The sequence below is a fragment of the Polypterus senegalus genome, chromosome 7, assembly GCF_016835505.1.
Source record: "Polypterus senegalus isolate Bchr_013 chromosome 7, ASM1683550v1, whole genome shotgun sequence".
In the NCBI taxonomy this organism is placed as follows: domain Eukaryota; kingdom Metazoa; phylum Chordata; class Cladistia; order Polypteriformes; family Polypteridae; genus Polypterus; species Polypterus senegalus.
Genome location: NC_053160.1, coordinates 165,939,591 through 165,963,329, shown reverse-complemented (window position 1 = coordinate 165,963,329; position 23,739 = coordinate 165,939,591). Strand labels below are relative to the sequence as shown.

Genomic DNA, 23,739 nt, shown 5'->3' with positions numbered 1-23,739 from the left:
ACTTATCTAAGGAATAGATATAAACTCTGAGAACTGAAAAGGGTCAGTTGATTTCTTACTAAGTTGTGTGAAATGTGAGACAGTGCAATATTTAATGAAATCAGCAAAGGATAAACATGCTTTGGAGAAGAGGCTATAGGACTGTGTATTACTATGCCAGACATTTCTCCATAGTCGTTGCCAATTGTGAGATTTTGAACCAAGAAAATTAACTGAGGTCACATGGAATTATCACTGTTTTATTTATCATGTTAGAACTCCTTGAACATTCAAAATTAATCTTTCTCATTTCCTCCATAAAATACATATAATCCACATGGACTAACTTTACAATAAATTGTAATCTGAGAAGGCCTGAAATATTGCCAAATGATTTATAGGGGAATACTAGGCATCTTTCTTGACCATTGGCACATTAAGCACAATTTTACACAAATTTAATTTCCACAATAAGCCACTACACAAGACTAATTTAGTGAATACTGATCACTGCTTCATGTTAAAGAAAGATGATAATAGCTCCTCATAACATGTCACTACTTGAACTTACAATTTAATGTAATTAAATTAAAGAAACAATAGGAATGTTCATGTTTGATATCTATAATTACTACTTCTGTTTGGCTATTATATCTAATTCCAACTAATTCATCTTTCTTTTTGGGCATTTACAGTAAGACCCACCTACTCGGATTTAAAGTTGGGATGTGGCCCTACTCATTGTAGTTTGAGAAAGATTGTCTTTCTGACGAAATTAAAGCTCAGACCTTTTAAGAGTGCTTAGGTCACCTTTCCTGGTTCCTTCTCAGCCGAGTTAAACAACAATTAATTTTATTTACTAAGGGAACTGTTCTCAAGCTTTTAGTCTTGTGACCCCATGTTTACATACAATATTGACATTTTCCTAGGGTTAGTGCTTTGGTAGTGGTGCTACGGCTTTAGCTTAGGATACAGTACATTGTTTTTTTTTGTACTGAGAGATTTAGTTTATAAGGATCTGCCAAGTATTGTTAAAATACCTCTCTGATCTAGTTAGTCTCAATTCCTGTATTTGTGTTTCTTCTTATTGTTGTTACTGATTTAATTCTGTTTCTAGCTTTGGTATTACTGTTATTATTTTGTTAATTATTGATTCAAGTATTCCTGGAATTGTATTTAGCTTGTAATTTTCTCATGGATAGAATTTGTTATTTTTTTTTTAATTATCTCTTATAATTGCTAATTTAAAGAGTTATAATTTTTAAAATAAGGTTAACTTTTTGATTTAATTAAGAAGCAGCTTAGATGTGTGTATGAGGGTTTGGATTTAATTTACCTAACCCTGTTAAGTTTCTCATTACCTTTCAGCTTGACTATCTTTTTGTCTATAATAGATTTCCACTATTCCTAAAGTATAAAATATTTAATATATGGAATATTCAGTTATGACATTTGCTGAACAGTATATGGACAAAAATACTGACATTTCTGAACAACTCTGCCTCAAATGTAATTTTTCACAACCCTAATGTTAAACCTTTCTTATATTACATGCAAATCATACTCATCATCAAAAGATGTTTGATTAGCCTTTCTAATTTTCCTTTACTATCTACTGTAGAAATTTTACTTACAACACAGATACAGTTAGACTTTCAAAGTTTTTTGTCTAATAAGGAATAGACAGAGAGAACGTACAGTAATCCCTCCTCGATTACAGGGGTTGCGTTCCAGAACCCCCCGCGATAGGTGAAAATCCGTGAAGTAGATTGGTTAGATTGGTAGTATGGTTATTTTTATATATTTTAAGCCCTTATAAACTCTCCCACACTGTTAACATTATTAGAGCCCTCTGGACATGAAATAACACCCTTTAGTCAAAAGTTTAAACTGTGCTCCATGACAAGACAGAGATGACAGTTCTTTCTCACAATTAAAAGAATGCAAACATATCTTCTCTTCAAAGGAGTGCCATCAGGAGCAGAGAATGTCAGAGAGAGAGAGAGTGACAGAAAAGCAAACAATCAAAAAATCAATACGTGCTGTTGAGCTTTTAAGTATGTGCACCGCGATAAAGCAGCTGCAAAGAAGGGAGCAATGTGAAGGTAGTCTTTCAGCATTTTTTAGAGTAGCGTCCGTATCCTAGGAAAACAGCCTCTGTGCAAACAGCCCCTTTGCTCACACCACCTCCGTCAGGCGCAGAGAAAGTCAGAGTGAGTGAGAGAGAACGAGAAAAGCAAACAATCAAGCACCGCTTGGTAAGCACATCGTATATCATTGAGGAGTTTTATTCAATATGTAATACATGCTCTGATTGGGTAGCTTCTAAACCATCCGCCAATAGCGTCCCTTGTATGAAATCAACTGGGCAAACAAACTGAGGAAGCATATACCATAAATTAAAAGACCCATTGTCTGCAGAAATCCGCGAACCAGCGAAAAATTCGAGATATATATTTAGATATGCTTACATTTAAAATCCGCGCTGGAGTGAAGCCGCGAAAGTCGAAGCGCGATATAGCGAGGGATCACTGTATCAAAAAGCTAGATTTTTTTGGACCACAAGCTGAAATTTTTGTCAAAAGACATACATGGAGCCCAAACTAAAATCAACTACAGTAATCCCTCCTCGATCGCGGGGGTTGCGTTCCAGAACCCCCGTGATAGATGAAAATCCGCAAAGTAGAAACCATATGTTTGTATGGTTATTTTTATATATTTTAAGCCCTTATAAACTCACTACACTGTTAACATTATTAGAGCCCTCTAGACATGAAATAACACCCTTCAATCAAAAGTTTAAACTGTGCTCCATGACAAGACAGAGATGACAGTTCTTTTTCACAATTAAAAGAATGCAAACATATATTCCTCTTCAAAGAATGTGTGTCAGGAGCAGAGAATGTCAGAGAGAGAGAGAGAGAGAGAGAGAAGCAAACAATCAAAAAATCAATAAGTGCTTTTAAGTATGCAGAAGCACCGCGATAAAGCGGCATTTTGTAGAGGAGCGTCCGTATCCCCTAAGCAAACAGCCTCTGTGCAAACAGTCCCTCTGCTCACACCTCCTCCGTCAGGCAGAGAGAGTGAGAGAGACAGAGAAAAGCAAACAATCAAGCACCGCGCGGGAAACACATCGTATATCATTGAGGAGTTTTATTCAATATGTAATACATGCTCTGATTGGGTAGCTTCTAAGCCATCCGCCAATAGCGTCCCTTGTATGAAATCAACTGGGCAAACAAACTGAGGAAGCATGTACCATAAATTAAAAGATCCATTGTCTGCAGAAATCCGCGAACCAGCGAAAAATTCGAGATATATATTTAGATATGCTTACATTTAAAATCCGCGATGGAGTGAAGCCGCGAAAGTCGAAGCGTGATATAGAGAGGGATCACTGTATTGATTATGCACCAAATTCCCAATCTTTGTACATTTATTTGTAGTCAAAGTTTGAAGCTAAATAAAAAGCCTTGAGATCAAATCTACAAAGTGCAGAAATCAAAATTGCTAAACCAAATCATTATCAAGAAAGAACATTGGAAAAATGCAGTGCTCTTATCTAGAAAACTATTGTAATATAAACAACATAATAGTGCTTTTTATTCACACTCCTGAAAAGACTGGATGTGCATGGCACTGATTTTTGTAATATGGTCACAATGGCATGAAATGTTTCAGACTTCTGGAAGTTCCATGATATCAATGGGTAGCAACCTTAAAGAAAACTCCATTTTTTTTGCGTTATCCACATCACCTATGTCTTTCTCTTAAGAACAACAGGTACCAAATAACCTTTTAGGTTCTTTTTTAAATGAGGGAGTAAAAGGAAATGTCATAATGAACTGCAGTGGATTCAGAAAATATTCAGAGTTTGTCACTTTTTTCACATTTTTCTATATTTCAGCCTCATGCAAAATCATTTAAATTCATTTTTGCCACATCAGGCAACACTTAATGCCTCAACATGACAATGTGAAAACAGTGTTTTACAAAGTTTTGGAGTATTAACAAAAATAAATTTTATTGGCCTCCGTCAACTCAAAATGTATTGTACACATTTCCTTCAAGTCATACTATTCAAGATAGATCTGGAACATCACATTTGTTTAATTTGAAGTAATAGTCAGTTGAAGTGTTACTGCTTAATTAATAACCTGTCATGCCATGATGGTTAAATGATATCTTATTTCATTTAAAATTAGGCAAAAATTAATTTTGTTTAATGAGGTAGTGTTCAAAAAAGCAGTATTTATTTAAAAATAACAGAACACTGAATTTCAAAATGACTGTGTGAAGACCATTTATGACAGATTTCTGGGTTAAAGCAACAGCAGTGGTTTGTGTCACAGAGAGCTTTCATCTGATAGTCTAGCTGTCAGGGATGTGTCATTAGCTTGTTTATTACTTTTTTTCCATACATTATTATTTTTTTATTTTGATATACTTTTATTGATTTTGATCTTTGAATTTTAGTTTACTTTTTACTAATGTTTTGGTGACTTCATCATGTTAACATTTTGTGTATTTTTTTATGGGCGCTACCATTATAAGTGTATGGTGGCAATGATACTGACCATTTGCCAGGCACATGATGCATGTGCCATGAAATATAACTTATTATGCAAGCATCCCAATTTTAAATACTGTAATCCTTATTGAGAAGACCTGTTAAACAAAAGTGCCCAAGCAAACTAATGCACTAATAAAAATGCATTGGTTTGTATTTCTCTTTTGTTTTAACTCACAGCTGTTGACCTATTTCTCATTGAACAGAAAAAAATATGTGGAAAAGTGACTTCAGTTTCACATAAAAAGCAGTTTCTTAGTCAGTGCCAGCTTGTTTTGTTTTTGGACTCTTCTTTTGCCTTCTAGCCACATATGTTGTTTTGCCCATTTGATATTTTTGATGAATACTTTTCTCCTTGGATTTTTCTCATTTTAAACTATATGTGATATTGAAACTTTTTCTAGGCCCTTTAACATGAATTTCATCTTCTAGTCAATATCTCAAGGCTCTTCCCACTTGTTACTTGCCTGTAACAATGACTTTGATTTGTGATGTGGTTTTTGTGGGACAGATGTTAATTCTGACAATTCCTTTGATAAATCATGAAAAGGTAATGTTTTCTTATCTCTCACTTTCTAAAAACATCTGACTACAATTGACTGGGTCCAATTTGAACATAACACTAGAAGGCTGATCATAAACTGAAGCTTACAACATCTAAAATTAATAAGATGATAATGGCGCTTACCTTTCCTGTTTGTAATCCTTCAGTTTCTGAGGGTTGCTTCTTTAACGCCTTTGACTTATGTCATTAGCAATCTGCATGTGCATAACTCACTAAAAATATGGGACCAATGTAACAAAAACTGAATGCAGAAATTCTGTTGTCTGCAGTTTAATTACATGATAATCATATATCTATGCCCTCCTTAACTTATAGAGTATTTAATTCATGGATGTCATTAGATAGATAGATAGATAGATAGATAGATAGATAGATAGATAGATAGATAGATAGATAGATAGATAGATAGATAGATAGATAGATAGATAGATAATTTATTAATCCAAAGGGGAAATTCACATACTCCAGCAGCAGCAAACTGATAAAAAATACAATATTAAATTAAAGAGTGATAGTAAAAAGTGTCTAGGGAACGAGCCCACATGAAAGAAAGTCGTAGGAGTGATCAGTGAAATAGAGAAATAAATGAGCCTTCCGAGATCTTTGTCTCTTGCCTCTATTGACATGATATTTACACAGTCTGCATAGCTCTTTAATAGGGAATTCCTCCAACACATTACTTGTTTCAATTAACAAGTCTTAAATTTTGTTAAAAGAAACCCACAGTGGAGAAGGACAAACAAATTGTGATTGCATTCACTACACTCTTGGCACGTAGACTCATTCTGATAAACTGGAAGAACCCAAACTCTCCTCTTTTAAGTCAGTGGGAAACCGATGTGTTATATTATTTGAAATTGGAAAAAATCAAATACTCAGTTAGAGGATCCATACAGACTTTTTTCAAAACATGGCAGGATCTAATCAGTAATATTTTAAAATAAGTTCATAAAGCACAGAGAATTTATTAATTTAGGTATGTTTACAAGCCTTAAATTTAACGCCGTTTGGCTTGCTCTCTCTCAGGGGTGGGGATCGATCTGTTCTTAACATAATTCTTTTTTTTGTAAAAACTTGATTACTATGTATGGATTGTAATAAAATTAAAAAAAAAAAAAAAAGAAACCCACCAAACTTACTAAATCTTTCATCACTACCCATACATGGATATATATTTAGCTAATAATGGAAAGAATAGCATTTCTTGATTTAATGTCATGGTGTGCCACTAGGTGATCCTACACAACACTGGGAAAGTGACCTCTCTATTAATATTTCAGGGAGGGAATATAACTCAGTTATTCATGATATATAATCTATCCTTAATCAATCTGTGCATAACACGCTGTACTTTATTATAGAATTATGATTTCTATGCATTATTACACAAAATATATCTGGCACCGGACCATCTGGCACGAGCCTCACCAGGTCATATGTTTTAGGCCTTTACTAAATTAATACTATATTAAAGGGAGATATGTGTTTATCTATCAGCTATCAGATGGTGTCAGATTTTGAATATTCCTAATCCTCTAACAGAATTGTTTAGAGTAACATTGGATGGAAAAAAGCTCAATAGGAAAACAGCATTTTACAGCATATAACCTATATTTAAAAAAAAAATCACATTTTCTTTGCTTAAATGAGTCTAAAGTATTTTTTAGAATTTATCAAGAATTTGTTAATGTTACTCTAAAAAAAGTCTGACAGGTTCCTGAATCTGCGGTGGGTTGTGTTCAGATTCAGCGGGTTGGATAATGGATGGATGGGTTCCTGAATTGTTTATGTTTAACTTCTGGTGTCTCAATTTAAATGAGGAACTATTTAATAATGGGTCTTTTTACGATAGCTCTTGGAAACTGAGTAAGAGGTTGTTTTAAACATTGATCATGATCAAATGTACTGCAACACTGTCTTTGAAATATTGCGTTGATTGTATTTTTATATATTGTAATGTTATTCTTATAGCATTGTATGTCTGACTTAATGAATACTATTATTTTTTGTAATGTATATATTTTAAAACTAAATAAAAAAGACTTATGCTATGCTTTTGAAGAATAATTGATCCAGTTATCTCTAGATGTGTCTGATGGTAACAATAAATTGCACCTTTGATGAAGACTGCAGCACAGAGGTAAATTATTACAAGCTATTACACAGATATATTCAACAGTATTAAGGAATTTTAGGCAGAGCTTGCGACTACTTTGAGAAGAGAATATCAAGATTTAGTAAGGATTATATGAAAATCAAAGCATTAAAATGAAGCTAAGGCTAGAAAATTAACAAAAAGAGAATGGTTCAGTTTTGAACAAGAGATTCTCAGACACAAGCCTCTAAACCGCCAAATTATGAATTTAAACAACAATGACTGCAACATCCTTATTGAGAATTCCAAGTTTAAAAACCATTATTTTAATATGATACTCCTATAATACCACTTTTTTCATGAGTTAGGAATGAGTCAGTATTGGTGGATAGAAGAAGATAAAATAAATAGCAGTGTCATTTTTTTGGAGTGTCTCATCGTCCTTCACACTGAAATGTTTTAGTGGATGCTACCCTTGGGAGCATAACAACTGCATACCCTGTCTATATGCAGACTGCTGGTAACTAAACAAGGAAATCTATGACATAAACTGTTGCCAGCAGTCTTAATGACTCAATTATGATGTATGTGTCATATCCCATTTTTTTTGTTAATAATTCACTTTATTTGCCATATTCAATTTCTCACATTAGGAATATTTACTTTTTCATGTACACCAACTTACCTTCCAGAGAGGGAGAGAGAGACTTGGGGTCAGAGTGAAGAGTCCACTAATTGTACTGCACCTCTGGAGCAACTACAAGTTAAGGACCTTGCTCAAGGGCCCATTGCAGTAGCACTCCATTTGGCACTGCCAAGATTCGAATTGGCAACTATCCAGTTACCTACACAGGATCTTTAGCAAGAGAGCCAGCACTCCACCTACTGTTCAAGCTAATTTAGTACGTAATCCAAATCTGATATAAGTGTTTACTGATATCAATCCTGAATGTGCCTCATGTACACAAAATCAATAAAAACAAATTGGTCACACAGATGCAACCTAATAGACCACAATGAATGCCAACAGCCTGTTGGCTACTGCATTACTTCATGGTGTTTTTTAGTGTGGTCATCTGCAGATTTGTTGTACCATGGCAGCAAGAAAAAGAAATAGAAAAAGATTGTAGCTGTTGCTTTGGCGCAGGTATCACTGTTGTATCTGTATGCACAAATGTGTGAAAATGAGAAATGAGTCAGGAATTGTAGAAATGAGGGGGAATTTGATGAAGAATTGTTGTTTTACAATTTTTGGATGTTGAGGGGACATTCAATTATTTCTATAAATATTTGTCTGCAAGACTCTTCCTCAAAAATATGCATGAGGTGCAGCATTTCCAATCAGATGGCACATAGCATTTGGGCTTTTATCGATGGCAACTGTTGCTCTTAATGCTTATTAAGTCTGTCTGCTCACTTTCTGTCAATTGGCACACTGAGTCAGTACTGTAATTCATAAATATTGATGATAAATTAACAGTGAGTATAAATTTACTGACATTTTAGTGTTCAAACACAGTCCTCATTCAAGTCACATATGTCTGTGTCCGATTAGAGTAGTAATTCATATGAAAGTGCTTTAAATATGATTTTGAAAGTTCTGATTCTGCATGCTTTTTTCTGTTCACACTTTTCTAAAAAATCAGTTCTGTGTCATAAACAAGTTGAGTTTCAGTATAAATGTAGTCTCAAAGAATGATATGCTCTTTGAAAATGAATGAATGTCCAGTGCCTGAAGAGAAGCAGAGTGTTAAACTTAACAAATAAAATTAGATTAGTAGATGGCATACAACTTTTGGAAAAGAAGGTAATGTTTGTCTAATTGTCTGCAACTGCTTGCTTCCCCTGCCGCACTTCAGTAGTCCCAAACATAGAATGATGTGTCACTACAACTCATGCCAGAAGATCTGAAGGGGTTACTCACCCTCACAGTGTGTGCCGTCATTTGGTATAAATAGCTCTGTGTTGCTTGAGGGTCTGTATCCATCGAGACAGGTGCAGTAGAAGCTGCCATAGGTGTTATGGCAAACAGTGTGTTCACCACAGATTAGAGATGAAATCTTGCACTCGTCTTTGTCTAAAAAGGACAGAAAGGAACAAGAGGGCTACACCATGGAATCAGCAGTACACAGTAAAACATTTATAAGAGTCATGAGTATGGATAACATTTTTAGGAAGACACTGTGGCACATTGCCACAATGACACGTCTGCTGGGGTAACCAGTGTGTGGCAGGGTGCTTCTGACTCTTTGATTCAGTTTTGATTAACATAAAGAAAACAGCCCAGTTCTTGTGTAATAAGCAACCATCTAAAATAAACATGCTAGAAAATGTATGCAGGGCGCGACATAAAAGTTCAAGTGATATGAAAATTTAAAGCATTTCTCATATTTTATTTACTTCATCCAAGAGTCAGTTCTTAAATTTTTGTTTATTAAATAGTTTTGTAACAATGAGTCATATTCAAAAGTAATAGCAATAATAGAATGCAATTACATGCGTTAGTAGACTCCATTAAATACATCATACTTTCTAATAGCACTTTATATTGGAGTTAAAAATGGAGCACAAAGAGGCTTGTGGTTGCTCAATGACTTTCATAAACAGAAGACTGCAATTCAAGTGAAAATGGCATTGATTGATGTGTGTTAATGGTGGAGGGTCCGTGACAAATTTTCGATTTTCTTAAACAAAACATTTTTGAAAGTATATCCAATAGAGGAGTATACAATAATTAGCAATTGTAAAATATCTAACATTACAAAATGACGAATAAAATCAGTATCAATATTAACCCATAAAAGGAGAAAAATGTATTGAAATAACTTCCTTATCTAACTATTAATATTAGTTAATCTGTGAAAATGATATAAATAAGCATGAGCTTGTAAAGGAACCGATTTATTGTATAATGGGAATAAGTAAGTAAGTAAAAATGTATTTATAAAGCGCCTATCACAGACAAAAGTCAAAAAGCGCTGAACAATAATACATAGAAAAAAATGAAATAATTCAACAAAATACAGAACAATGGCAATATAAAAAAAAACACGCACAGATGACAGCACTACCTAAATGCCTGTCTGAACAGATGCATCTTAAGGTGACATTTGAACAGTTCAGGAGATTCTGCTGATCTCAATGTTGGCTGTAGTGTGGACAAAGACATGCATAACCAGCCACCTTCCTGTCTGTGATGGTTCGCCTTTAAGAAAGACACTGTATATTGTCACAGCTCACTTCACATTTTCCTGCCAGAACCTCTGAAAACACCAGGATTTAGAACTTCAGAAGCTTCTGAATGAATTAGTCTTTCTCCCCTCAGGGAGTTCATCTTAAGATGATCCGAAAGAAACTGGCTACACCGATGTGAACAGGGCTCTAAAAGGTCACAGTAAAAAAAAGCCAAAGGCGGCACAGTGGCGCAGTGCATAGCTCTGCTGCCTCGCAATTAGGCGACCTGGGTTTGCTCCCCGGGTCCTCCCTGCGTCAAGTTTGCATGTTCTCCCCGTGTCTGCATGGATTTCCTCCCACAGTCCAAAGACATGCAGGTTAGGTGCAATGGCAATCCTAAACTGTCCCGTGTTTGTGTGCCCTGTGGTGGGCTGGCGTCCTGCCTGGGGTTTGTTTCCTCCCTTGCACCCTGTGTTGGCTGGGATTGGCTCCAGCAGACCCCTGTGACCCTGTAGTTAGGATATAGCGGGTTGGATAATGGATGGATGGATAGTTAAAGCCCATGGTTTAATTACTAGCACTAAGTTAGGGAGTAAGCTTCTCTTGCTAGCTCGCACATTGTGTTAACACAGAAAAAAACATGCCATAGTTATTTATAATGTGCTTCAAACAAAATCATTAATATGCAACATCTGGCTGGATACTCCAGTGAGAATACTGGCCTAACTGTTCTATAAAATACCAGAATTCTGATATTTAGGAATGACAACCAAAACACAGTTACCTTGGCAATAAGTTCGGCCATTCCCTATCAGCCCATACATACAAATGCAGATCTTGCCGCTGCCATCTTCTTTCTCACTGCATGTGGCATTTTCATGGCAGGTGGCACAGATATCTGGTGGGGTGGTTATCATCACTGAAAAAGAAGACAATGACAGATATGGTCAAACCTACAAAGTAAAAACAGGAAATACAGTACCTCATTAGGTAGCAGTGCTTGTGAAGATGCTATTTGTGCTCTATGGTGTTCAGTGCAGACATACAGTACTTAAGTAGAGTTATCCAAGACAGGCACCATAAGAGGAGTCTTAGACATACTTAGACTAAATGTGGCAGCAGTTTATAAAAACAAAGACCAAAAATACACATAGAAGTGCAGATTACACCTCACAAGTGTGTTATCTATACTAATAAAAGGCAAAGCCCTCACTGACTCACTCATCACTAATTCTCCAACTTCCCGTGTAGGTAGAAGGCTGAAATTTGGCAGGCTCATTCCTTATAGCTTACTTACAAAAGTGAAGCAGGTTTCATTTCGAAATTCTATGCATAACGGTCATAACTGAATCCTACTTACGTACATATATACGTCCATAGCCTGCAGCTCGGTCGCTGTGTGAGGCGGCGTTGCGTCCCCCATCCCCAAACCTCCTAAAAATTGGCTGCCTGCCCATATAAGGCTGTCCGTTGCTCCGGTCTCTTCATTCCCTTCCTTGCTTCGCCACGGTATTCATGTCTCCCTGCTGATAACTGCAGCCTTTTTATTTAACCCACGGATTCTCCCCTGTTTTATTGTGCTGATAAATGCAGCCTTTTTTTTTAATCCACGGCTTCTCCGATGTTTTATTGTTCGTTTATTACGCTTATAGTTATTGTGTAGGTATTTTAGACTTACTTTACATTGTTCAGGTACCCATTTCCTTTATCGTTCCAACTGTACCCCCATTGACATGTCTATCGAGGTGATCACCATCGATCAAAGAACTGTCACTTACCAAGTGGTTACCATGCCCGGAGATGGTGCCTGCCTTTTTCATTCTCTGTGTTACATATTGCATGGCCATATCAGGTTCACTCTTGATATCCAGAGGAACATTGTGTCTTATGTATTGAATGACTGGGACAGGTTCAAGGTGTGGACTGATGACGGTGCAGGAGATAATTATACTACACAGGAGCACTATAAGAGTGAAATGCTTAAGCCCTTCACCTATGGTTCTGCATGTGAGTTGATGGCTGCCTCTGAATTGTTCGGTTGTTGCTTTCAAGTGTACCGAAATGGCCAAATATTTTACACCTTTGGACAACCGCCAATGCCTCTTAAACATCTTAGATTCACAGGTGACAATTTGAGTAGTGGACACTTTGATGTTTATGAATGTTTCAACTCTCAAAAGCTGGATGCCTAGTTAGCGATGAAGGCGGTTGTATGCTTACAACGCTTGACAGATGCCGAATGTCACTTCAACACAAGTCCTGAAAATACTAACGTAATTGAAACAAACCATGAAACTCAAACCGATTATGAGAGCAGCAATCCAAGTTGTGAAAAAAACAGTAAAAAGGAGGTGTGTCAGACGTCGTGGTACATTTTCTGATGCAGCTAGATGGAAACAACTTTGTGATGCTGCCGCTAAATACTCGCAGGCAAATCCACAAGTTCATACAGACGCTGTTGCTAAATACTCGCAGGCAAATCCACAAGTTCATAGTGACGCTTTCGCTAAATACTCGCAGAAAAATCCACAAGTTAATAGACACTCTGTCGCTAAATACTCGCAGGCAATTCCACAAGTTCATAGAGACGCCGCCGCTAAATATTCGCAGGCAAATCCACAAGTTAATACCGGGAATACCTGTTAAACATCTTAGATTCACGAGTAGCGATTTCGGTAGTGAACACTTCGATGAATGAAACTTGTTCTCTTTACAACGGTTTACAAACACGGAATGTAACTTGAACACAACACATCCCCCAAATATGAATCTGATTGAAAGAAAAAATGATAAATCAAATCCTTGATGACAGCAACACTCATAACAGTGACAAAACAATTACAATGACAATCATGTTACGTTATTTTTAAAATGTTTCCTTTTCTTCTTTAACACACTACTTCTCCACTGCGAAGCGTGGGTATTTTGCTAGTATAACATAAGCATAACCTCCCTTGACTTGTAATCCATACATGGGGTGCTATGTAACTTAACATCCTATTAGCCATCCTAATCACTTCTGTGCACTGTCTGGTTGAAAATGTTTGAGGAGTCTATGTGAAAGAATGGATAAGCTGGTTGGATTGAACAATTGTCAAAATTCTTCTAATGTTCTAAAGAGTCCACTTCAAGTCCCACGTCCTTCTCACATGGATTACTTTCATGATGACCGGCTGTAGACTTGTCGGAAATTTGTTTTGAAATGTAATGCTTCAAATTTATTTAAATATAAGTTTCATCTGCCACAGATCTACCTACGTCTGTATTCTATCCTGGTCCATCTGTATTTTCAGACACTTGATGTCTTCATCACTCTTGCACATCACGTTCCTTTGTATTATAAAGAGTGTCTCTCAATTCACTACCGCCCACCCTACATAGGATGCTTTGGCATGTTGACAGCAGTCTTAAAGGGTGTCTCGATCTTAAGGGTTCATCTAGTAAGCCCAGTCTATTGTTCCTGTTCTGAAGAGTCCAGACTGCAAAAAGATGCATAAACAGCACCAGACATGGCAAGCATCGGGCTACAGAGAACACAAAGGTAACTGAATTTCTAAGAGCAAAAAATAAATTCACAGACATGTTTGTATTTGTAAGTTATTTTAATTATTTTTCATGGCTATTTAACAAAATGCATATTTAACTAAAACATGTGGAAGCTGGCCGGACACAGACAGGCAGACACTGATGGTTCACCAACCAACACACATATATTCATAATTATATACACTATAGACAATGACAAACACAACCCAGTGCCCCAGCACCAATCACCCTCAAGTCTAGGCCTTCCTCAATGCCTTTCCTTCACCGCCTCCATTCCTCTCCTCCAGGCTTCGTCCTCTTACACTCGACTCCAGCGATCAAATGGAAGGAGGCGGCCCCTTTTATGTTCACCCGGATGTGCTCCAGGTGCCTCCTGATGAACTTCCACCGGCACTTCCTGGTGTGGCGGAACTGCCGGATGAGCACCCGGATGCACTCCGGGTGTCCCTGGTATTCCTTTCCCCAGCATCTCCGGGTGTGGCAGAAGTACTGATGTCTAGGGCTTCTCAGGCATCCGGGCACCCCCTGGTGGTGACTACAGGCCCCTATAGGGTTGAGCTTCCATGCTGTATTCCCATGGTCCCCATACCAACCAGGGTGGCTGCCCCCTCGTGGTCCGGAGGAGGTGTAATCCCTCTTCTGGTCCTTCCGGCTGGGTACCGCCCCCAGCCGCTCGCCACAAACATTATAGGTGGGCTTTAAGAGACAGTTTTAGGAACTATAATTGATTTATCTATGCAAAATAAAAGTCCACTGTCTAGTGGTGTGCCTGGAGGACACCCACCTCATCTGTCTCCCTTCTCCAGGAATAGGAGTGAGAGATTTGGAGAGAGTGACCTTGGGGCCTTTAAGATTCCCCTTTAGTTCCAGACCTCTAGTTCCAAATCTCCATCTGATGAAGGAGATTTAATAAGTTTAGTTACTGTACCTCTTGTAGGCCTGATGGCCATGTTGTCCTACCATTCACATCTTTAACCCTGCTAAATCCTTCACTGAAAACTGAACCTCCAGGAATAGAAAATGTTCAAATTATAGTGCAAATTAATATTTTATCTTATTTATTAAAGCACAAAGCAAAATAAAAAAAAATGAAAATGAAATAAAAGTAATATCAGATGTGGTATAGCGGGTCCGCAGCTTTAAAATTTTAAATCCATACAGCCGTGTTGCACTCCGTGGGCGCGATTGCACGACCACAGGAGTTAATAAGGTAGTTGGAGTGAGTCGCACCTGCGGGTGCAGTCATTCTGAATTGCTTCATTGGCTTCCTGCGGCATGTGATTAAGGCGCTGCGCCCATGGAGATGCAGGTGTATATAAATAAATATATATATATATATATATATATATATATATATATATGGGTAGGCACAAGTAAAGGGAGGACAATGAAAGATGGGGCAGAAAAATAAAAAAAAAAGAAGGAAATAGGTTAAAAGATGGAAAAGGGCAGTCTTAGCAGGAGGGTCTGGCCACCTGGAAGGAGGAGACAGCACAAGCTGGGGCCCCGTGAAGGAGCGTTAGCTGTGGCGCTCTAGTGGCTAGTTCGCCATACTGAACATCCAGGTGGAGTGTGGAGAGCAAGGCAGGAGCACTCCCTAGGCTTCCGAGGTGCGACTACGTGAACACGAAGGAAGAAGGGAGGAGAACAGAACTCGAGCTTGTGGCTGCCGAGTCTCCACCGGCTACTTGAGCAACAGGTGAGCCGGGGAGCATGAGAAGGAGGTGGACTGAGATCGGAACAAGTTAGACTGCATTTTAACCTTGGATATTAATGGATTTATTTATTGATTATTGATTGATTATTTTTTATTCTCACTTTTCAATGGATTTTATGGATTTATATATGTACTTTGTTTTTGAACACTGCACCATTGGCACTTTGTTGGTTTTACTTGTGTTTTGACTTTGCTTTTAATAAAGGCACTTGAACACTTTTTCCACCGTCCTCTGACATCATCAGTGAAGTACCCTCATGTCGGCTCATAACTATCGACAGTGTTGGTTCCACAGACTGCCATGTTGGAAGAGGAAGTCTGCAGGGGACCGGCATCGTTATATAAGACACAATCACTTAACTATTTAAAGGATGAGGTTTTAATTAAAGATACAACATAAATAATAAAGTCAAAGGTCTGACAATCCAGTAGCACTGATACAGAAATTCTGCACTTCTCTTGTGTCTTTAAGAATGGAATGTCTAAGTCAACCAACAAAAGAAAGATGAGCAACACAGGGAAACTGGCTGAACAACCAAATACCTGCTGTCTGTGAGGTAAGAGCTGTTGAGATTGGTGAATGTCATGTACAGAGTCTGTCTTTTGATATCAACAAGAATCACCATGCAAGCCAGTGTCTAAAAGTTTGATTCTAATATTGTGTTAGCTATGATAAAAGAAGCAATGTCAAAGAAAGCTATAAAGTGATACAGATCTGTTTAAATACTGAGACAAATTAAGCTGAAATGGGTCTCAGACAGTGGCTGAGTAACTGGAAACAGAGGGTGCAGAAATTGGTGGTGTAGCCACCAGATCCACCACTACACTAAAAATAAAATTATGCAGAGAGAGGGAAATTGATCCAATGCTTGGATACAGAATCCTGCGCATGTCCATCTTAAATAAGGTTCATGTGGTAACAATGAAACAGGCAAGTTTAATTCACCTATAGTTTTGTGAAACTAATCCTAAAATTCAGCTTGCAGGCAACTTCACAATTGCAAAACAAAAGTAGCTAACAATTGTTAAACGCAAGGAATATTGCTTCCAGTGTCTTAAATTGCTTTGAATCCTACCTGGCAGGTAGACAATTCTTTGTCAGTTGTGGTAATTATACCTCAAAGACACATAATATTCTATATGATGTTCCACATGGCTCTATCCTGGGTCCGCGGCTCTTCTCAATCTACATGCTTCCGTTAGGTCAGATTATCTTGGGGTACAATGTGATGACACACAGCTGTATTTATCAATAGCACCTGATGTCCCCGACTCTGTTGTTTCACTTACACAATGTCTTACTTGTGTTTCTAATTGGATGAATAGTAATTTCCTCAAGCTAAATAAAGAGAAAACAGAAATTTTAGTGATTGGCAATAATGGAGACAATGAGATTATTAGAAATAAACTTGATGCATTAGGATTAAAAGTCAAGATGGAGGTAAAGAACTTAGTGGTAACTGTTGACTGTAACCTGAATTTTAAATCGCATATTCATCAGACCACCAGGATAGCATTTTTTCACTAAAGAAACATAGCAAAAGTTAGACCTCTTATATCACTGAAAGATGCTGAGAAATTAGTTCACACTTTTGTTTTCAGTTGACTAGATTACTGTAACGCACTCCTCTCAGAACTACCCAAAAAAGACATAAATCATTTGCAACGGGTGCAGAATGCAGCTGCTAGAATCCTAACTAGGAGAAGAAAATCCGAACACATTTCTCCAGTTTTAATGTCACTACACTGGTTACCTGTGTCATTCAGAACTTACTTTAAAATTCTGCTTATGGTTTATAAAGCCTTAAATAATCTCGCCCCATCTTATATATCGGAATGTCTGACACCTTATATTCCAAATCGTAACCTCAGATCCTCAAATGAGTGTCTGCTTAGAATTCCAAGAACAAAACTTAAAAGAAGTGGTGAGACGGCCTTCTGCTGTTATGCACCTAAAATCTGGAATAGCTTACTGATAGAAATTCACCAAGCTAATACAGAGGAGCACTTTAAAAAACTGCTGAAAACACTTTACTTTAACGTGGCTTTCTTATAACTTTACCTTAATTTAATCCTGAAACTCTGTATATTTAATTCATTACAATAACTATTCATGGTGGCTCTAAAATCTGTACCAACCCCTACTCTCTCTTCTGTATTTTTTTCCCAGTTTTATGTGGTGGCGATCTGTACCACTACCACCTAATCAAACCACCGTGATGTTCCTTCATTGATGGATTAAAAGCCAGAAGTCTACATGACCATCAACATCCAGTCCTTCCCATGAGGACCATCCATCCATCCATTTTCTAACCCGCTGAATCCAAACACAGGGTCACGGGGGTCTGCTGGAGCCAATCCCAGCCAACACAGGGCACAAGGCAGGAACCAACCCTGGGCAGGGTGCCAACCCACCGCAGTCCCATGAGGACCCTAAACACAAAGAGGACTGTTTCATTTATGTTAGGTAGAATGCCCAGAGGGGGCTGGGTGGTCTCGTGGCCTGGAACCCCTGCAGATTTTATTTTTTCTCCCCAGCCAACTGGAGTTTTTTTTGTTTTTTCTGTCCTGCCAGGCCATCGGACCTTACTCTTATTCTTAACAAACAAATAGTGTTGTCTTATTCTAATTCTTACTTTGTCTTTTATTTCTCTTTTCTTCATTATGTAAAGCACTTTGAGCTTCATTATCTGTATGAAAATGTGCTATATAAATAAATAAATAAATAAATGTTGTTGTTCCTAAAGCCTCGTTCACTCTTTACCTGAATTCTTTTTGCCATGTATAATGGATGTAATCCATAGCAGACCAATAAATCCAATTGTATTTTTGCCTTACATTCACATCACTGTGGAGCTGTGTGCATATTATTGTATTTTCACACCACTGAAAGCCGCTCCCCAAACGCTGATATCTTCCAGCTGTATTGTCATGCGTTTTAATAACTGCACATGTCTCCCCAAGAGCTTAACTTGAAGATCCTGTTTCAAGTTTCATTTCTGTCTCCGGTGCACCCTTAGAATTGTAGTTGCCAAGATTGTCTTTATTTGACAAAGTGTGCATCATCCCACCAGAAGAACCACAACGTGTCTGATGGCTTGACAAAATGTCTGCTAGTGAGAGCACGGGGTATGCTGGTTTTCTTTTTCCACTGGAGACCTTGTCTTGAATGCTAAATAGCAGACAGATGCATGTGGAGATAATGAATGTAAAGGCTTCTGGACCGGAAACAAACTCCTTACTTCTAGTGTGAATGGAAAGAATTTCATTTTATGTGTTCAGTGCCTCCCCACTTTGATCTTTTCTCTCTATTATAAAACAAAACTTGGGAGGGAGACTAGGAAAATGATCCGTGATCTTCTCTGAAGACAATTTGATTTCCCGTGGGAGACACTTTAACGTCATGCAAGACAAGGCAGTGAGACAACATTTAAAACAAGTTCACGGACATCTAACCTAGCAGTTGTTGGAAATGCTTTTGGCAGACTCACTTCATGTGCTCCCAGCTCTTAAAACAACGACAAGCGACAAGCAGAAGACACAGATCGCCAGCAGCAGCAAGCTAGCAGATGATCCAACTGCTTCTCCTTAGTGTGTGTTAAGTCCCCCTCCTCCTTCACAACGCGAGAGGCAGAGACACGAAGTGGCAAAAGGACAGCTGCTGTACAGGCTTTTAAATGATCGACTTGCAGCGCAACAAGCAGAACAAGTATCTCGCCAGCACCAGCAGATGAGCCGCTTCTCCTTAGTGTGCGTTAAGCCCCCCTGCCCCACCCGCACAACGTGAACGGCGGAGACGCAAAGTGGCAAAAAGACAGCTGCTGTACAGGCTTTTAAATGATCGATGTGCTGTGCGACAAACAGAAGATGCAGCTCGCATGCAGCAGCAACAGAAAGATAGCAGATAATCTGACGGCATCTCCTTAGAGTGTGTTCAGCCGCCCCCCTTCACAACGTGAGCAGCGTTATGCATCCTGCGAGAAAGATTTAACCACACTCGGGGCCGAAAATAAAGGACAAGTATCGTTTTCATAAAAGTTTTAAAGTAAAATTGAAAATAATGCATATGTAACAATTCCCATGAAAATAACAATCTCTTTATATTGAATATCCAGTAAACCAAACCCGGGGTGGGCGAGCGAAGCGAGCAGGGGGCGGAGCCCCTTGTTTTATATTAATATCAGGAAACCCACCTCAGATTCCGCATATCAAAGTCAACAATAAGGAATAATGCAAATATGTTACGTTCGGAAACATCCTAAATAAACTCATAAATGTTCAGGTAGCTCTTAGATTAGATTAGAGATCTTAATTGTCACATACATAGTGCATGCATAGTGACATTCGTGTGCCATTGTTTATGTTGGGGCGGCAGGAATGTAAATACAAGCAATAAGACAATATATTGATGTATAAATGAGCACTTCCAATAAATGAGAGGAATGCCCAAATGTACATAGTCTAAAACCGAACTATATAGGCATATACACTGTATTATACAGGTGGGGGGAACCAGAAAAAATTCTTACATCCAAGTAAACGTTTCCACATTCCGTGAAAGCCACTTCATTTATGAAGTGATGCCACCACAAAAAGGTTGCAAAAAATCACAAAGCGCCCACAAATAAAGTGCCAGTTTACACTGTTGCCTCATTAACACCTTCGCCTCAAATCAGGCTCTCTTGAGTACACATGCAAAATTCACATCTACCCCTTCTTACAATACAGAGGACACACTGTGAGATGAAAGAACTCATTTTAGTTGTGTTTCATTGAGGTGAAAGGTGAGTAAGTGATTTAATGTCACATTCTCTTGCCTTTATACATTAAGGGAGGCATTTTCTGCAAAAAAAGGAAATGAAAATTTTAATTATAAAATGAAAATGCAATCTCTCTTTTGCCATTTATTTGTCAAATTCTACATGCAAGAAAGCTACAGTAATTATGATTAAAATGAAATAACACCATTCGCAAGTTTACTTTTAGCCTAAACAGCAATGAAGCTGCAAAAAAATGAAAAGTAAAATGCCACCTGCTACTCATTGAATTTTCATTTTCAAGTTCTTAACATGCAAATATATTTTAAAGAGCGCAGATCAATTTCCCACAATTCTTCAAGTCCTTCATAATAACTGTAGCCACTTTGATCGACAGAATACTTCTCACTTCGACTGTTTTTAAGTCTCTTTATTTCCAATCTTTTCACCTCCGTACTGCGAGCGTCACAGTGAAACTGATACACAAAATCCGAAGACCACTGATAACTATAGTTCTGAAGTAATTAATGTGCTACTTAATTACAATATTATTATGACAAAATTTGGGTTTGCCGAATTGCTCCTGCATATACTAGAATATAGTATATATTTTTACTTTATTATCAAGATGTACAGTTCCAGCTAAACACAAAAGAAAATCCAGGGCGGGTATTAGTTTGAAGAGTTCTGTGAAGTAGTCTACTCAACTTCAAAAAATCACAATTGAGTCCTTTGAGTACAGCATAGCAATCACCAACTGTAACATCAACTCCCAAAGCATCAAACCACAGACAGAAATTCAACAGTGAATGGAGTGCAGAAGCGAGGATTTAAAGGTAGTGTCATTATTATTTAAATAATTCATTTTGCTTTACTCATGTTTTGGCTCGTGATGAACCTGTGACTACATATTCATAGAAACATAAGAAATCTGACAAAACGAGAGGAGACCATGCAGTCCATCGAGCTGGGCTGTTCTACTCCATTCTGTTTTGACTTAAATAAAACTGTTCATATCTGAGCACAAGATGTTGCATCGACATGTTAACCAATTTGTTTCTTATGATGGATTTATATTTCTCTATTATAAAAGGAAATCCTGAGACAAGACTTTTTCAAAGAGGTCATTTCAAGTCCCGCGAGACGAGATTTTGGCCATGAGATTTTTCTGAAGTCACGCCCTCCTCTCAACCATATTCAAATTATTATGTTATACTTTTTTTTTTTAATATGATTAATTACTCGCTGTAATGTAACATAGTTAGTTCTGTTATGCATATGTAACAATTCCCATGAAAATAACAATTAGTTTAAATTGTACATCCCATATGCGAGTGGCAGAACCGCACAGAGGGTAGCAGGTAGTGGCGGCCTGGAGGTTGGAGAGTGTTCTTTAAATCAGTAAAGAAAACACTTACTTAATTCTTTAATTAGCATGATTTTCAAAAAAGTTAAATATCTTAACCTGTTTTGGACAACAAAAGGATTTTCATCAGAATAAGTTTAAATATTCCAGTATAGTGGGCTACATCATTTACTTGTATTTGTGACAAGACCTTTCTTTACATTGGATCAGTGTTCCATCCTTTTATTTAAAATAGAGTTTATTAAGCATATACATTAGCTTTCAGTAATTATTAGATTTAGTTTTTCAAAATTGGGGGTGTCTTTACAGATATTGGGATTTTGACCATATTACATAGGAACCCTGGCAGCCACAACAGCTGTGCAGGTAAAGGTGCATTGTGTACAACACACAAAACAAGCAATTGAACTAAACGTTAAAGAGAATATTCAAAACACCGGAGTAAAATGACACACGCCATTAATGTAGAGCCCACTCTAGACCCCGTCATCGTCACCGTCTAATCAACACAAAGGTTATTTGCGTGTAATACAAACAGAGCACTTTTAACTCTTAAAAATCAAATCAGGAAAACATGATTGCCTCCAAACATCTCTTATGGGCCAGACTTCCTACGACTCTTGGACCTGCGGAGTTTCCTAAATTAGTGGTCCGAGGGGCTTCCCTACAGGCGCGCGGCCGCATTGCTTTTAATTGGCGGGAACGCTGCTGGCGGCATCGCAATGGCCGGCTGACCCCGTGACCGCCATGAGTCGACTCCGCATTTCCATCTGTGACTTGTCCTGTCCATTTGTCCACAACCTGCTGTCTGTCTGCTCCTCGACTAGTGAATGACAAGACAAAGGCAAAGGCGTTTTATCACCCGGACAAAGAATTTCTACACATGACATCAAGTCTGTTCTTTACACTTGTAAGTAAAGTGAACTGAAATGCAGTCAATGCAAAATATATTTTCAGAGTCTACTGAGCAATAATAATAATAATAATAATAATTCGATTAATTCGTCACCCTGGCGACAGCTACTCACTTTGAACTTTCTGCACTTGCAGCGACGCCAGAAGCAGCAGTACGGCAGTCGCCGCTCCAGCACTCCGCGGCAGCTCCGGCACGCCGTTCATGTCAGCTTTCCGTGCGCATCTCCTTCCCGCTGTATCCTCACCCCACTGTCGGCTGCCAAGTGTCCTCGCTTCTTCATCAGCTTTGCTCAAGGTGCCAGTGGGTCAGAGGGGTCTGTGCGGACGATGCCAGCGGCTCACTTTTATGAACGGCCGTTAGCTCTGCGGTCAGATAAAAGTGCTGCGCGGCGCCTGCAGCTCGGAAAGTGCCGAGTCACGCGAGTCGACGCCAACTGCGCTATTTTTGGGTACGCGGGTGCCCACCCTGCGCTCTGTCCGGCGCGTCGTCCCAATAATAAAGCAGGCGGGTGTAGCGGAAACGACTTGGGTGGTTTTCTGTTTTGTTATATAGCGCCTTTGCAGTGCCCACTGTTACGAAGCGACCACAACTCCAGTACAAAAACAGTTTAGGTCAGAGGTGAAGCTAGGACTTGCAAAGTGGGCGCTGGCGCTGGAAATATCAGGGTGGGCAAGCCACAATTCTAGACTGAAGAGAAGTTAGAAGTAATATTACAAACACATACTAAATATGATGAATTGTTGCTCATTAGTTATAATGACAAAAACTTTTAAGACAGAATGATTTAGATTAGCTTTAAGAATTCTTCGATACCATTTTATAACTAGGCAAATTGAGAGCAGCAAGATTTTTATATTAAGTGTGGCTCCCAACTTACTCATGACAAAGTGGATTTAAAACAGATAGTAGGACGATATGCAGATATTAAAGAGAGGCGTAGCCACAACCATCCAGCTAAAGCAACTTGGATGAAGTAACTCAGCTATCATCAGGTAAAAGGTCAAAGGGTAAAAAGCGACAAGTTCAAATAGCCTTTCATTCCAACTGCTATTAC

General features: G+C 38.2%; 1 protein-coding gene across 8 annotated transcripts in view; it reads right to left on the bottom strand.

Moving 5' to 3' along the window:
- Nucleotides 1-23,292, bottom strand: part of susd1 (sushi domain containing 1) — a 90,574-nt gene extending 67,282 nt beyond the window's left edge. For 2 of the 8 annotated variants that reach the window (XM_039759505.1, XM_039759506.1), the window contains exons 1-3: nt 22,798-23,280; nt 11,168-11,302; nt 9,134-9,286 (exon numbers count right to left, since the gene is read on the bottom strand). In XM_039759505.1, the coding sequence (XP_039615439.1) occupies nt 9,134-9,286; nt 11,168-11,302; nt 22,798-22,888 (379 nt within the window). In that variant the 5' untranslated portion in view covers nt 22,889-23,280. Of the gene's footprint in view, nt 1-9,133; nt 9,287-11,167; nt 11,303-22,797 lie in introns of all 8 variants that reach the window. The other 6 variants (XM_039759510.1, XM_039759509.1, XM_039759508.1 and 3 more) reach the window with 5 other exon arrangements.
- Nucleotides 23,293-23,739: the final 447 nt, after the last annotated feature.